Here is a 17,131-nt window from a genome sequence, read left to right as displayed (position 1 = left end):
TGGTTATTAAAAATTAAGAGATCGTATATAATTAGTTAGGTATTAACATAATTCATCATATAGTAATTGAAATCAGCGTTTATTTTATAATTGCGTGTTTAGTTGATTTTTGTACAGGAATTGTAAAATAAATTGGATTTATATGTTTGAGTAGGAAATCGTATGTTAGTATGGCCAATTATTGTTTACTTTTTAGCTCCTCTTTGTTTTTTGAAGTCGGTTCTTTTTTATTTGAAAATAATTTTCTTTATTCAGCATACAAAAACTGATTGACCGCATGGGTGTTTGAAAAAGAGCAAATTTTAAAACTAATTCATGCAGGCTAAATAACAACAGAATCTTATTTTTAAAATTTTATTTTCAATTTCACTTGTCATGACTTAACACTCATCAATATGGATCATATCAAACAAACATTGATACAAACAGAAATATGACATAAAATGAAGTTACAATGCTGTATATATATATATAATATACAGTAGACTCCCAAATCTATGCAACAAATAACTTTTTTTTCCCTCAATACGAAAACATGTTCAGTTAGTTCCTTAGTAACAGAATGTACAAGGGATGAATGAATTCGGGACTTTTCCAGTACCGGAACGCCTGTGAAAAATAATTGAATCCTGAGTCGCGACCAATCAAAGATAAACTTATTTTCTTTCAAAAGCAGTGCCGAAACGACGTTCAAGTGCGTTCCGGCATCAATTAAACCTTGATATAATGTGTAAGTGTAAACATATATATACTGAGATCTCAATAGAAATTTAAAGGGGCAAGATGATTGTATCCAAAAGAGGACAACTTCTGTTTTGAAGGGCACTAAAGGGCATTGTACTGTGCGGGTAAGGACACATTGCCCCCCCCCCCTCCACACACAAAAAAATAAAACTACTAGTGTAAGTTCTAAATTACATTTCAATTAATGTTATTTAACATTACATTCCTGCTTTTTTCTTTTTTTTTTTTTTTAAATATTTCTTGTGCATTTTTTACAAACACAATTGAAATTTTTTGTAAACGTAAGCACTATCAAGAAAATGTGAAACAGTATGTGCATCCATCACTTATTTAGTCTTTTGATATTATTTGTAAAGAACATTTGGATCACACTAGTGATGACATATGTCCCTCAAAGTTCAGGTTGCGCAGGGTTGGACTAAGAGGCTCCTAAAAGAGGCCGTTGTTTCTTAGACAAATCCCCCCCACTCAGCTAATCTGATACTGCTGCCACTAATTATAATCCTTTCCTTAACTTGCTTAGTATTCAGTAACATCCACATAGAAAGATATAATGGTCAACTCTCAAATTTTCCTAAAAGTCATTGAAAGCAGAGCATTGTTTGGAGAGAACTGCCCTTTTCATGCAGTTTGCAGTTTTTTTTTCGCCCTTTTCCTGCCACTCTTTTTCTGCCCAAAGCAACCTCTTAAGCCATAGTTACCAATCTGTGAGACGCATCTCTCTTAGGGGGGGGGGCAGCTATTAAAAAAATACATTTTTGATTATACTATTCAACAAATCAGTGTCAGAAAATAAGAATCAGCAAAATGTCCCCACTATGGCATTCAGGTTTCAGTGCCTGCATTAAAAATTGATGTTTTTTCAATGACCCTGCAGTTTGAAAATTTTCATTCAGAAACAAGCCCACCCATTGCATTAACATTCTACTAATATTTCACTAATGCTGTTCAACAGTTATTTTTCTGAAATTTTGTGCTTGTGTGACGTAATGAAAATATTAATTATTCATTTTTCATATTTCAAAAGAATAAGAAATAACTATGTTTTGGTGTATGAAATCTATTATACATAAAACTAGGGTCTTCGCATTTGGCTTGCTAACGCTCGCCAAACCCAAAGATTGCTTGGCAATCCAATTTGGTTCACGAAAATTTAAATCATCTGCTAGAAAGAATCAGATAAAAATTCACACTATGATTAGAACAAAATGAAAATCTGGCTGGGGGGGGGGCAGATTTATTTCCTTAAAAACAAAGTGGGGTGCAGGTTTTAAAAGTTAGGAAACCACTGATTTAGAGCAGTCACTACCACTTGAATGAGGTATCAATCTGAAATCATGCCAACATTATAGAGTTCTACCTGAATGTTACAATCTCAGTTAAGAAACAGAGAAGACGTTATTTTTTAAAGGCAGAGAGGGTTCCTTTTCAATTTGCAAAGGTAAAGAAAGGTGCATTTATCATGGAAAGAGAGCAACAAGGGTGAATTCATCTTCTGGAAAGGGCAGGCAGGGCACACCTTCCTTAAAAAACACCTAAGAGAGAACACTGTATTTATAAACCTCAGTACTCAACACTACAAGGGGAAGAATATAACATGTCTTGACTTAAAATGAGAAGAATTTACTGCGGTTTTGCAATTCAGCAAGTAAAATAAACTTATTTTTTTACGCTACAGTACATATGGTTCTCTTAGATTCTTTGGGCACAATTCCACACATTTCTTGGCAATATTAGTTTGCATTTCATCCTTTTTATTATTATAGTTTATTTCAGATTTTAATTTCCAAAGTAAAATATGAAATAAGTGCAGAACTAATGTCTTCATGATACAGAATAAAAAATGAAAACAAGTTAGATCTTCACTATTTGTCCAAGCTATTTCTTTGTAAAAAAATTTTCAACTACATAACTCTTAACCCCTTGAGGGCCAAAAAGGAGAGAACAAAGCACACTTACAGGAGCGAATGCTCCAAAATAGAACATTGCCCAAGGCTCATGACATTTGAAAAAAAAAAACATATAAAATCAGCATTCCACATAGTGATTTCAAAATAAGCTGGCGTGTAAATGAACAAGAAACTCAAAAAGAAATGAAATTGTGCTCTTGTAATCTCTATATCAAGGAATTCATTTTGCCATAACTAAAAAACCAAAAAAAAAAGTTTTCCTTTTCCTACATAAATTATAATATCGTCAGTAAAACGTATTATTTCCTCTAAGTGTCATTCCCCTGGCACAGTGAATGCCATTCCTTGCCCTGTCCAAATTGCGCTGTTTAGGGAAAATGACCCATTTGCACATGAAGGTCTAATGCCATGTGACTCAAACATGATGAAAGTTTTAGCCATGTAACTCCTTCTATTATCATTTAAAAATTCAAACCACACATTGTGTTTTGAAAAAGCACAAGTGCAATGTTGGGATGTCATATTGATCAGAGCGCTTCACACAGAAGAGCATGTAGGCTGATAAAACTGGAATCATTGTGTCATACATGTGGGACATCGGTCCGGAATGGGTTACCGAGAGACAGAGCACTAATAATGATGGTAATAAACATTGATTTACATTAACATATGCCTTCATTTACCCTTTCATGTCCTGGGAAAACATTAAATGCAAAATCCCTAAGGTAAAATTGAGGGTCAGAATAATCAACATACAGAGCAACAAAGTAATACATATGGGAGCCAATGAAACCAAATCCCAAGAAATGACAATTATTGAGATTGAGACATAAGATAAATTAGAATATAGCAGGACAAATAGTAGATAACAGTGGATTGCTGTAAAATTGCATAGAAAAATGTTGGTTTTCCCCATAAAAGAGAGCTGTGAAAACCAGGAGGGAAATATGCTTTGAGTCAGGGGCAGATTAAGTCATGGGCACATGGGGCACAGGCCCAGGGCACCAAAATTTGGGGGCACCAAATTTGTAGATAAAGTTTTAATTGGACTCATTTCATATCGCACTGTAATAAGATGCACAAATATTAAATCTAGAAAAAAATATTCCCTCAAAAATTTAATCACTTTCCCAAATACCAAAATCACTTCAGTCTATAGTTCCACTATTAAAAGTTATAATATAGATAATTTTGAAATTTATGACTTACTGCAATGGGCAAAGTTTGACGACGTCTTATATTATAATTTTTAACTATCGTATACTATACTTATATGGGCAGGTAAACGGCAGGATCTGCAGAAATGAATTTTCGAGATAGTTGAAGAAACGCGTTTTGGATTCAATACTAACAAAAGGGAAATATTGAAAAGAGATGTTTTTTTTTTATCTTTTATTTCAGCGGAAACCAAATAAGCAAGCCTGTACAATAAAGCTAACCTACAATAGATGACAAAAATGAAAAAAAAAGGAAAATATAAAAATTTGCAGTTACACTGCCCTTTACCGGCTCACGGTCATTTCTACTTTTTATAATGTATTTGTAATGTAACATAACATACCACTAAATTTAGCATGGCTGTGTTAATACGCACATATCAAAATATTTTATTGCTTCCAGATATAGAATAAGCAGAGAGGGGGGGGGGGACACCAAATAAATTTCGTGCCAAATGTCTTCAAAAACCATAGTTGGGCTCTGCTTTGAGTTGACAAGATAGCCCAGTTATCCACATAGTGAATTACTGAAGTTCTACTGTATATGTATACACAGTAAAACCTTGATGCAACACTATCCAATGCAACAAATAATTTCTGTTCCCCATGAACTAACATACAATATAAAGTGCATCTCTCTTCAAATTAATCATGCTTTTAAGCTTTTAACCTCTGTAAAACAATACGTTTCTGAAGAAACACATTACTATTTTCTATCCTTCTTCAACAATGATTTAAACACCAGTGAAAATCAATTTTGTTCCCTTTTACCATGGGATTTATTCTGATGAATATAAAACTGTTGGTTGCGCTATAATGTGTTGAACTTTATGCTTCTTTCCAGTTTCTTTTTACCTTTTAATGTGCCTAATAATGCCACTTTTTGCTCCTCAGAAATGCATCAGACCCATCCTATCAAACGTTGTCTCATAAGCTTTTTCTTTTGCTTGTTCCACTGGTTACATTTTTTAAAAGCTGTGTGTCTAATTAGACCATTTTTTTTATGTACTTGATACAATACCCAAAGCATCAAACCATTGATTGATTTTTGAAGTCAATCAATGGTTCTGTGATGTGAGGGGTAAATTTCCTGAAAAGTTCTGCTTTATTCCTAAGATATAAATAAAGAGTCTTTCATCTGTGAATACTTTAAATTTATTATTAAATTTATTATTACTTATTTTAAGTGAAAAAATTAATAAGCGAACAAAAATAGATTTCATTCAATAAATTTCTCATAGACATGAACTTTAAAGATTACCTTTTTGATCTCTTGTATACTTTAGTAATATTTAACAGTTAGGTCTATTTCTTAAAATTTAAAATATATGTCATAAACATACCAAGCAGTGATGTTCCCATCAATTTTTCTGAGGGTACACTCCCAGTAATCGATTATGCACAATATGTGTATGCCAGGGGCGTAGCTAAGGGGGGGGGGGACACCCCCCCCCCGAAATGTTTGTCTCAAAAAAGGAGAGAGAGAGAGAGAAAGAAAGAAAAGAGAAGAAAAAGAGAAGAGAAAAGAAAAAGAGAAGAAAAGAAAAAAAAATCAAAACGACTTTTTTTCTGAATAACAATGGTCAAAAACTCACTCCCCCCCAACCCCAGTTCCATTGAAAATCAGCTCCATGAGTGACCCTCAAGCCTAAAGACGCCTCACTCCTCACTCTGCTGCGACATTTTTTTGATAATTGAGTGAAATTTCACACTTTGCTTTAGAAATGAGATTGATTTGTTAAATCCAAGTATATGTAGCCTTTTTTTGTCATAGATTCTGCAAATTGTTAAATATGCTTAATTTTTCGAGCGGCGCAGTGGAAATATTACATACAGTTGAATCTCTATGTTTCGAATTTCACAGGAAGGAAAAAAAAATCGAGATAAAGAGGTTTTAAGATCCACTTAAGGGCTTTAAGAAACTTTATAGAAATTTGGAATATGATGGTAAAAATTTGAAATCGATACTAAAGACAATATGGGCTCTTGATCAAAATTTCTCTGTATTAGTTTTGTTAGGTCTTTATTCTATTATTACATTATTAAGTGCTTTATTGCGAGTTTAAGGAATCATTTTGACAGTAAAAGAAACTTTAAGCGTATCTTTTTCAAGAAAGTCTTTTATTGCTTTTTGTGCCTGTTTTTTTTTTTTTTTTTTTTTTTTTAAATTACTTATTTATCCTCTTGAGGTTAGCAATTGCTGCAAATCTAACCTGGCCATTATTCTAGGATTTTCCTTTTTTCGTTACTTGAAAGAATCTTAAACTTTCTTTTCACTCCTATCATCTCGATTTTCTATAAGGAATCATAATTTTAAGAAAGAGGGCTACCAAAGAACAGTACTAAATCAGATAACCGAGCAAAATGGCTTTTAACTTGAATGATTTTTAACCATGAACTTGAAATACTCATCCATAATGCAACTAATACTCAACCTGTGAATTTCACCCCTTTACTCTTCTTCCAAGAAAGTGCTCGAAATGACTGTCCTTTTGTTAATCTTCCTAGAAAACCTATTAGTGGCCTATTAACTCCCTTTTTTGATCCCTCATCCCTTTCTGTTTCGAGTTGAAGAAAATGCTTTTGCTTGCTGCTTTAAAGATCATTGGGATTCGAATCCGAAAATGATAGCATAGCCGGAATTCGAGACATAAGGTTTTTGTTGGCGTTGTGTTGTCATAGTCAAAACTACCTTTGCTAACCAGAGTATCCACCGCAATCACATCGATTTGTCGAAAATGTCAGCCAGTATTTACTGCGTATTCTTTTAAATATGTGCAGTCTGAACTATTTAGAATAGTATATTCTAAGTGAACGTTGTTGTATAATGAAGCGAGCAAAACTGATAACAAGCTTTTTAAAACCCAAAGAAAAAAATGCAAATGACGAAAATGGTTGCTCTAAAAAGAGAAAGTTAACGTCGTCTGAAGAAAACGAAGTACAGTCTGCTGAAGCAGCATTAATCCCATCGAACCCTTCTGAAGGAAATTTTATTTTAATTTAAAAGAAAAACTGCATAGCATTACGGGAATAAAATGTTTAAAAAACGAAATGAATCTACACTGTTCTGTACTATTTCTGTTAGCTTGGTTCGCATTAAAAAGTAGAAAATAACACTTGAAAATTGATGTTGCTCTCTCAAATAGATGTTTATGTAAATTCTAAAGCAGCTAATAAAATAAAAACTTGAGAGGAGAACAGATGGTATGCAGCTTTGTGTAAATAACTTTCTACCGCCTATATTTCTTCCCCCTTTTTTTTATTCAAATTTTAGTAACTGCTTTAGAATTAGCATAAATGTAAATACATATAAAAAGCAACATATAAGTATAACGATATGAAAAGTCATTTCATTTTTTGCAGGTTATAATCAAGAAGTCTTTTTTATTTTATTTCATGCTTTTAGTGCAAACCAAGTTACTAAAAATAGTCTGACCACCAACGAGATTGAAAGTCAAACATTCAGTTTACAGGCAGAAATGGATGCATCGATTAGCTTTCAGCGATGCCAGCTTTTGTAGATGTGTGTCAGCCTCTAAATTAAGTAGTCACACTGAAATGAACGGAACACGCTCATCAGATATTTGATTTTCCCCCTGATTTGGATAGACTGGTTTTGACTAGACCCGTTGCTAGAAAGTTTCACTTTAAATTAAATAGAGGAAAAAGAAATAAAAGTTAAATTTTCCAAAACATTAAATAAATAAATAAATAAAAAATTCCTTGCTTTTGCTTTGTTTGACACAAGTATCGAATTTGGGGCACCCCATTCCAAAGTATGTAAGATTCAACTTCCTCTTATTATTTTTTTAGTACTGAAAAAAGTTTACACACACACATTATATCTCTCTCTCTCTCTCTCTCTCTATATATATATATATATATATATATATATATATGTAATAAAATAAGTAACCCCCCCCCCCCCCCGAAAGTCGGGTCTAGCTACGCCTCTGGTGTATGCCATTATAAGGCATTCAAAAGGCATTGATTTAATAAGTGTTAAGAAATTAAGAAATATAAAGAAATAAGGTTACTAGTGGGAAAATGAGGTTAACATAAATACATTATTTTTGCCTTAGGAAAATTTAAAAATGCGATGCTCGAATCTGAATTATAAATGAAAATTTATTAAGCTTGAGAGTATACACTATAATTTTTAAAAAATGTTTGAGAGTATACAGCATATATGGAGCATACCCTATGGGAACACCACTGATACCAAGCCAGTCCTAACTTGCCTATTGAACCGAAAGTATACTGCTTCTACATGATGATACTTTCCTGAACAACAATAATTGCATTGGGTATTCTAAATATTGTTGCAGCAAGGTTTTACTGTAAATATGTAATATATATTTCAAAACATACATATATGACACACTGTACAAATTAAATTTACATTTGACATCACATCAGAAGTATAAAATTACATAGAATGAATGAACAAGAGAAATCAACAATACTCAACTTTAAAATGTAACGGAAGATTTACAAAGATAAACACTGATAAAATTAGAGTTGAAGCTTAAAACATAGCTCACTGAACATGAAATGCTAAAAAATAGTAATAATTCAAAAAAAAAAAAAAATGTTAAGAGCAAGAATCTGAGACAGTGTCATGCTTGTGATTCATGCCATTAATTATTATTAAATATACAAAATTTAAACGTTATTAATGTCTTATGTTAAATTAAATGAATGTCAGATATATCACATGTGTCCCAGATAGAGATTTAAAATCTCCGGAAATTTTGAAGTGGTGGAAAAAAACAGGTTTTTTACCGTTTTTTTTTTTTTTTTTTTTTTGGGAAAAATTAGAAAAAATGGAAAATTTGATTTCTTTATGAATAAAATTTGGGTTTCTTAATAGCTCTGTGTTTCTTGTAACATATAAGGTGTTAAGCATTAAAAAATATATGCTATCCACACATCTTCCTTTTCTGCTTGACAGAAATACAATAAAGGTAAGATTAATTAGAAGAAAAAACCTTTTTGTTTTACAACTGAGTAGAGGGCTTTCATGGTCAAACCCAGAAATAAGTCAAGCCGTTTCTCAACCAATAATATTGGGTAATGTGTGTCTCATCATAACAATTACATTTTCTATTTTAGATTGGCTTTGAAACTTCTGAAATCTTCAACTTTCAAACATGATTGATATTTTTTTCTTTTTTTTTTTGGAAGAAAAATAATACAATGTTACAGTCTGAAAATGAAAACTATTGAGTTTTGATTTTTTCCAATCCAGTCTAAGTCCAAATCAAAACGAAATTGGTTTTTCTTAAGCTGAACCAAAATTAAACTGAAGTTTAAGTTTATTCATACGGCCGTGCTAAGCACAGTAGTAAAAGTAGTCATACCAGCCCTTTTGAACAAATTTGAGTTATTATAACCAAGTTGTTCTGTTTCGTATTTTACTTAATAAATAAAATGTTTTAGGGTCATTTGATCAAAAGCTATTGTTTTGAAAAAATCCTTAAAAAAAAAAAAGACAACTGAATCAAATGTATGGAAGAGCCAAACTTTAAAATACAATATCTCAGCTTGAATCTCCTTTTTTGCTTAGCACAACAGTATACAGGGTGCGGTAAAAAAAATATATCGGACAAAAAATGTATTATCAAATGGAAGAAAGGTAATTTAATTTTAATTAGTACCTAATTTATTTTTGTTTCTCACTTTATTAGGAAATAATTTACAATATATTACCTAGTTTATGTATTGTTTCTCGGTTTGCTTACAATTTTAAGCGAAATACCAGCTATTTTAAGTTGTTCAACCAAGTAGAACGACAGTTCGTTTGCTTGTTGTGCCTTGACAAACAGTGTTTGAAACGGCATGCCGTTTCAAGTGGCTTGGAAATGATAGTCGATGCCCGGAAAGTGTACGAAAACGAACTATGAACATTTCAGTTAATCGTCAGGTCATCCAAAAGTGAGTTCAATGAAATCCTCGAGTTTGCGCGAGAGCAGTCGTTTGTGGGAATTTGTGACCGATAAGTGCGACTTAGGGGAAAAAAAGCTCAAATAGAAGTTTTGCAAGTTCCAAAAATTTAGGCATTCGTATGACTCTAAAGATGCCAGAAACTGTTGAGACGGGCCCGCAAGTCCACGCTGGAAGAGATACCTTTCACTGATTTACCGTTCAACCGGTACATAACCCCCAGAACCATAGGATTTGGTCTGTAGACAGCATAGGCTCCCATATAGGGGAGAAAGTGGGTTCTCCAGCCCCTCGCTTTGGAAATGAGAATTTCCTTCTTTTTAATGCTTTTTTCTTTGTAAAAATGTAAAAACATTTTTTCTCCAGCCATTAATGAATTAATTATCAAAAATGTTAAATTTTATTAGCTATAATCTGTACTAAAGTCGGTTTCCATGGGGAAAATATCCTTCTAGACCATGGGGAAAATATCAGAGCCCCCCCCCCCCCTTAAAATTTTGCATATGGGCGATCTTGGTAGACACTCCAATCACCTTAGAAAGAGTTAGATATCGCCGAAATACGAAATCAGACTTGGTCTGAGATGGAATCAGGACAAGCGACAAAAATTCTCTAGTTTTTGTGGATGAGGGCCGTAAAATAAATCAAAAAGTGAGCCAGAAGGACATTTTAGAAGTTATTGTACTTCTGTGGGCCTAAGAGCACTTTAGCATTGTATACTGGACATTTTCCTTTAACTCTAAACCGATTCATATGGCCCAAAAGACAAGAGTGGTGCAAGGCGCATTGTTTTTGACATGATAACTTTAAAGTGGACACTCTACTCGCTCGACCTCAATCCCATTTATTACACTGTATAACCAATTTTAGAGTCAAAGGTCTACCCTAAACTACACATAAAATTGAACTCTCTAAACCAATTGCTTTATAGGAAAATAGTATTGATAAAAGGACTTGCTGCCCTTGAATGAAAATTTCAATAAGCAGTTGCATCTCTGTATTACTGCAAAAGGCTGCTAGTTTGAAACCAATTAAATATAATGATTGCTAAAAGTCTTCTCATATTATTTTTTGTGTTTTGTTAGTTTATTTATTTTTAATAAAGTTTCTTGGAAAATTGCTTTCCCGGGTTTTTTTTGCCGCACCCTGTACATTTGGTTTGCAGTCAGCAGAAACATAGTTTTGTGATTAAAGTTATGCTTGTTTGTTTTATGAAGAAGGAAAATAAATTCTTCACTAAGGTTATTGGTTTAAGCTCTTTTGTAAAAAGTATTATTAAACATTTTTTTAACTATATGCAAATTATATTGTCATACAACAACTTGCATTAATGTTAGACAGTATTTTAACATAAAACGGGAGGGGGGAGGAAATTGCATTAGAATTTAAGCGTAAGAATTTTCTAGTCACTTTTTGCTGAAAATTTCAATTAAAACCCTGAAAAGTTGAAAAAGCTCTTTTTTTTTTCAATTTTTCCGAAGTGGAAATTTATTCCTTCGGAAAAAAACGGTTTTTTTTCCATTTTTTCGGAAATGTTCCGTTTTTTTCCCGACTGTTTTCATCTCTAGTCCCAGAACAATAAAATATCAATTTATAATGCAAACTATATTATTAAAATACCAGTAATTCAGGAAAATTGTATTAAGAAGCAAAAAGCCATGAGAACAAAAATAGGCAAAGTTACTGAGAGTATTCAAACTGAAAATGCAAAGAACAACAATATGTTAATTGCCTAGATGGCGTAGTTGTTTTCTACAGTTATATGTATGGACTCTAGAGTTGGAAATTGGTTTGATTAGTTTGATAGTCGACGGAGAAATGGTGTGATTGATGTTATGCCGGAACAGATATATTATTTAAGTTTATTGATCAGCTCAGTGAGCTTACCTTTTTGTTTTGAATGTAACATAAACCAATAAATGGTTTTTTATCTTAACATCTCTTGCTCTGCCACTCTGTAATCACGAGTTACTATTTTTTAAAAAAAAATTGAGCATTTCGCCTCAATGGAATTTACAGTTTTGGTAAGACCAATAATAGGGAATGACAAGGGCAAAAAAAAAATTTCAATATGTTGATCGCTCAAGGAATTATGACAGTTTGAATATCAATAAAATGTGACATTTTCCCTGCTTCGTCCTAATGTAACTAAAAACACATTAAACTTGCCACAGTTAATTATGAATTTTTTTAAAGTGCATATACTCTTACCTTTCCAAAGCCAGTACTTTTGCCGTGGCAACTGAAAGGTGCAATCTGTTTTTAGGACCTCGAAAATGCTAAAAAAAATGTCAAAAATGCACACTTTTTTGTGACCTTCATTGACCTTGATTTGTGACAACTTGCCACAAATTTAGCATTCATTTTGTAAACTTTGAACCTTCTATCCTTCATACATAAAAAGAATTTGGAGGCAAATTGTTCTCGGCAACAATTGTGGCTCATAGCACTTTCCATGTCTTAAAAATCCGCTCAGTTTTTGCTGCCGCCCGTTGACCTTTAGGGGCCCATAAAAACTGAACAACTCCACTTCAAAACAAAAAATTCTGGATTTGGGCTTTTAACAAGTTAAGTAATAGTTGGTAATTTTTTGGAGAAAATCTGAAATGGCATGAATGCTAGGCATGACAGTTTCTCAGATTTTTGCTCTTAATAAGTATATATTGGCACATAAATTTTTCTTTAAAATTGAAATACACAGAAATTAAAAATTAATAAAATTTGTTTCTGCTTTATTATTATTATTATTATTTTTTGGGCATTTAAAAGATGAAACTTAATCTTAGACTCTGAATAAAATAGGAAAAACTAACTGCCTGTTAAAGAATGCTTTAAGCAAGGGGCAAAAATTATGGTAATATGAACATCAAGTAATAGTTTCAGCAAAAACATTTTACCATGCAATACAATATTTTTTTTTATTGTTTTATAATTAACATAGCTACTCCTCATTTTATTTTGTTTTCCTTCCTACACAAGTTTGAATACAGTACAAATATAAAAACAAAAATCCCAATTTTTTAGTGCAATGATATTTTTGTTTCATTTTAAGAAAATGTCCACTCGAGATCTTGTTTTAACTCATTTTCATTCAGTATTTCAGTTGTGCGTTTCATTCATCAATATCATCTCAGACATTGAAAGAATAATGAAAGATATTTTTAATGCAACTACTGAGAAGCTATTACAATAATTATCTAGCATAGCAATTATTATTATTGGATTTTCTTTCATTTATTGAAGTAATAAAAGCACCAGATGATTCTTAAAATAAGACTTTAAGACAACTAAAGACAAGTAAAGACCATTTTGTTGACAATCTATTAATTCTCCAACAATGCATTTAATGAATTACCATAATATAGATAATGAATTTTGTTACCATTGTTCTATTTTATTTTTAACCCTTAACGAACTATGTTTTACCAGGTTAGCAAACCACTGCAGTAGATTATCTGCCATACATGCAAGCCCATTCAAACCCCTTATTACAGGAAAAAGAAAATTATTTGTTAATATAAGAATACTCAAAGTAGAAAGAACTAATTGGAACAGCCTAAATTTACAAACAGGAATTTTTTAGGCGTTGGTTTTTAAAGGGTCAGATGAGTAAACATACACACTTTTGTTTAGTACTTAACATTTCAATAGGTGAAGTATTCTTAAATTTCAGCTCTCATTTCCTTACATGTGCTTTTGCTCAAGAATATTTTGAATATAATTTTTAACTTTAAGAAATACAAGTTATTTAAAAAGTAATTATATTTCTATCCTGAATTATTGTATCAAGATTTCCCAAAAACTTTATATCTATAGCAGAATGTAAGTTTCTTGTGTGTATGAGTGTTCAACTATATTAAATAAAGGTATGTGAAGCAAAATAATGGTTTTCATTTTGAAGAAAATGAAATGTAACTGAAGTCTTTTATATCTTCATCCATACATATTTCTTGAAATCTTTTAAAATCAAAAACAGACAAATAAAATTTTAGAAGGGAATTTTAATAAGAAATGAGCAAATTGATAAAGCATTTAGCTTTAATATAATAAGTTAAAAAATACAATTATACTTTTTCATTTTTTTTCTATTTTCCTTGATTACTACAGGATGTTACAAGTTAAAAAAAAATATGCTTGCATGTTTTTAACTGCTATTGATTGATGTTTTTGTCATTTTTACTTTGATAGTTTTCTCTTATATTTTCCTTTTTTTTTTCAGTTTGAATCCTGTAATATTAATATGTAACTCATGTATACGCAAGTAAATATTCTTTTAAAAAAGGACTTTTTTTTTTTTTTTTGCCTTTAGCTAACCATCAAAATTGTAAAATGACACCAAATATTCAAAAATTATTTCAATTACAAATAATATTTTAAAAGTTAAAGTGAATAACTTAAATGTATCACAGGATTAAGTAGAGATTCTTCTTAAACATCAAAATTATACAGATCTTGTGAAAAAAAATTTGCAAAATTTTAAAAATGTTAGCAATGATGCCAGTCACACACCTGAATGTAAAAAAAAAAAAAAGATCCGTGAAGATCACAATGAGTACATGGCAATAATTTAGCATGCAATATATAAAGAATCAATATATGTCACAAATGATACACTGATCAATTTCAGCCCAACAACATTTAATAAACAAAAGTCAATTAATTATTTAACCAAATTAACTAAATTATGATCACTTTGATAAAAATTTAGTTCTGGATGTTTAGAATGTGTAGAAAAATATTTAGCTTGTGGATTTAAAAATAGCTTAAATCTTGTTGTAGCTTAATTAAAATGGAACTTGTGAACATACAAGTCAAAAATCACATGTATGCACATTTATAAATTTTCAACGATATACATAAATATACTGATGCCTTAGGTGTTTGGAAAGATGAAGAAAACTAATTTGTTTTCTCTTCATGCTATATTTACAATTATTGAATGATTCATATAAATCGATACACTTCCATTTCACTTTTGCCGTTTTAAATAGCATAATGTCTTAAGTCCTTAAAATTCTGACCACAGAATTGCTTTCTTATTTTTATCACTGCTTAAAAGGTATGTACCACACCAGCTCCAAGCACATGCAATAACAGTAGCGCTGAAAATAATTGAAACACATATTTTAGTTAATGCTGGTTTTACAGAATGATAAAAAGAATTTTGGGATTATCAAAAAAAAAAAAGGATATGCATTGTTTATTGCGAGATGAATGAAAAAAATACTGACAAATAAAAGGTTCAGAATTATCATATATGCAAGAAACACAAACAACTGATTTCAAACTTATCTGCATTCAAAAAGTTTTCAAAAGAGCAAAAACAGGAAATAACGGTCAGAATTGTAGAATTGTGTATTTTGCATTCTTTTTTATTTTCAATATCTATCTAAAGGAAAGTTGGTTATTTTTGTATCTAATGCTCTATAACTATAGATATATTTTTTCAAAACCATTCTGAGAGCAACAACTTTTTCTAAAATTGAATTGAATAAATGTAAAAGAAAACTCAAATAAAATTGAACAGCAACCAAAGTTTCCCCACTATAAAATTTCAATTCCAATTTAAAAAAAAATAAAAAAGAATAAAGCAAGAAAAGTTTTGTCCAATTTTAATGATCAGCAATTTTATTAGGAAATATTTTACTTTTTAACTGTTGCCAAACGAAAAAAAAAAGTCATTTATAAGAAACATGAACTCTTACATAGCTTAATTAATTTATTTATTTATTTATTTTTCTTTTTGCATGAATTCATTTTTCATTTCACTTAATTTTAATTCAATTTCTAACTTTTTTTAAAACAAATATTACAAAAGATAGATATGTATGTATTTCAATTTTTATCGTTGTTTTTCTTATTTCTATAAGCATTCTTATTTCCATATGAACTAGAGATGGGTGTTTAGTTCATGAACTGCTTAAAAGAATCGAATCTTTCAACTGAGGGAATGAGGCAGTTTCCAAAAAACAAATGGCAATTCTTTTGGTGAACCGCCAAGTGTCAAGTTTTTTGGTAAATCACCAAGTGAGTTCGCCAATTCACCCACTTGGCGATTAGCCAAAAAACTTGAAATTTGCCACCTATGATCTTGGAACTCCTCGAATCCAGGGGCGTAGCTAAGGGGGGGGTTTTGGGGACAAAAACCCCCCCCCCCCGAAAAGTTAGTCTCAAAAAAAAGAGAAAAAGAAGAGAGAAGAGAAAGAAAAAAAAAAGAAGAAAAGGAAAAAAATTCCAAGCGATTATACATATATATATATATATATATATATATATATACATATATATATATACATATATACATATACATATAGACATATATATATATATACATATATATATATATACATATATATATATATATATACATATATATATATATATATACATATATATATACATATATATATATATATATACATATATATATACATATATATATATATATATATATATATATATATATATATATATATATATATATATATATATATAAATAAAAGAAGTAACCCCCCCCCCCCGAAAGTCGGGTCTAGCTACGCCACTGCTCGAATCACAGTGATTTGGCTTGAAGTTAGAAAGCTTGAAAAGGAATTATAACTCTTTTTGAGGATTTGTTGTAGGTCCATTCCCAAGACAACAATTCTTCTCATTTCAGAGGAAATAAAGAACGATTCATGGAGTGTGACTTGAGGAATTATTTCCAACCCTTTTAATCTGTTGTAGTTCTGTTGCTAAGCAATGGCTGAAGGATTGAATTATTTGGAAATTTTTTCTCATTCTGAAAAGGGTGTTTAGAGCTATTTTACCTATCCAGATAAATATTTTTAGAGTTGACGTTAATTGAAATCTTTTACTCTAATTCTGCCTCGAATTTTTCGGGAAAAAATGTCAAATTTTTAAGCGGGAATTTTAGAGGCTGTGTTCATTACTTTGACCAGAAATTTTACAGCATTTTTTTTTTTTTTTTGTATTATTTAAGCCTAATTGTTGAACATGCGTTAGTTGACGTAACTTTTAGCTTTGAGGTAGACTGTGCAAAGCCGGGCGACGCAACTAGTCGACAAATATTAATATAGCAAAGCAGCATCTCTCAAGGAAAGACAATCCTTTAGGTTGGTGGAAATTTAATAAAAATATGTACACTGTTATGTATGACATCGTGCTTCAGAGGTTGCGCATACCTGTGACATCAGTTCCTTATGAAAATATTTTCGAAAGCTGAACAAATTGTTACTGAAAAGAGGATTTGGCTTTCTACAAAGAAATTGTCCATGATTCTGTTTTTGAGTAAAAATTCTAGACTATTGTAAA

General features: G+C 31.1%; 1 protein-coding gene across 1 annotated transcript in view; it reads right to left on the bottom strand.

Moving 5' to 3' along the window:
• Positions 1-13,050: 13,050 nt before the first annotated feature.
• The window catches only part of LOC129219017 (autophagy-related protein 16-1-like), a 126,267-nt gene continuing 122,186 nt past the window's right edge, over positions 13,051-17,131 (bottom strand). The window contains exon 16 of the mRNA XM_054853337.1: positions 13,051-14,919. Coding sequence (XP_054709312.1) covers positions 14,826-14,919 — 94 coding nt within the window. The 3' untranslated portion in view covers positions 13,051-14,825. The remainder of the gene's footprint in view (positions 14,920-17,131) is intronic.

This window comes from Uloborus diversus, chromosome 3 (assembly GCF_026930045.1).
Source record: "Uloborus diversus isolate 005 chromosome 3, Udiv.v.3.1, whole genome shotgun sequence".
NCBI classification, from domain to species: Eukaryota; Metazoa; Arthropoda; class Arachnida; order Araneae; family Uloboridae; genus Uloborus; species Uloborus diversus.
The sequence above is the reverse complement of the archived record's forward strand: the minus strand, read 5'-3'. Positions and strand labels throughout refer to the sequence as shown.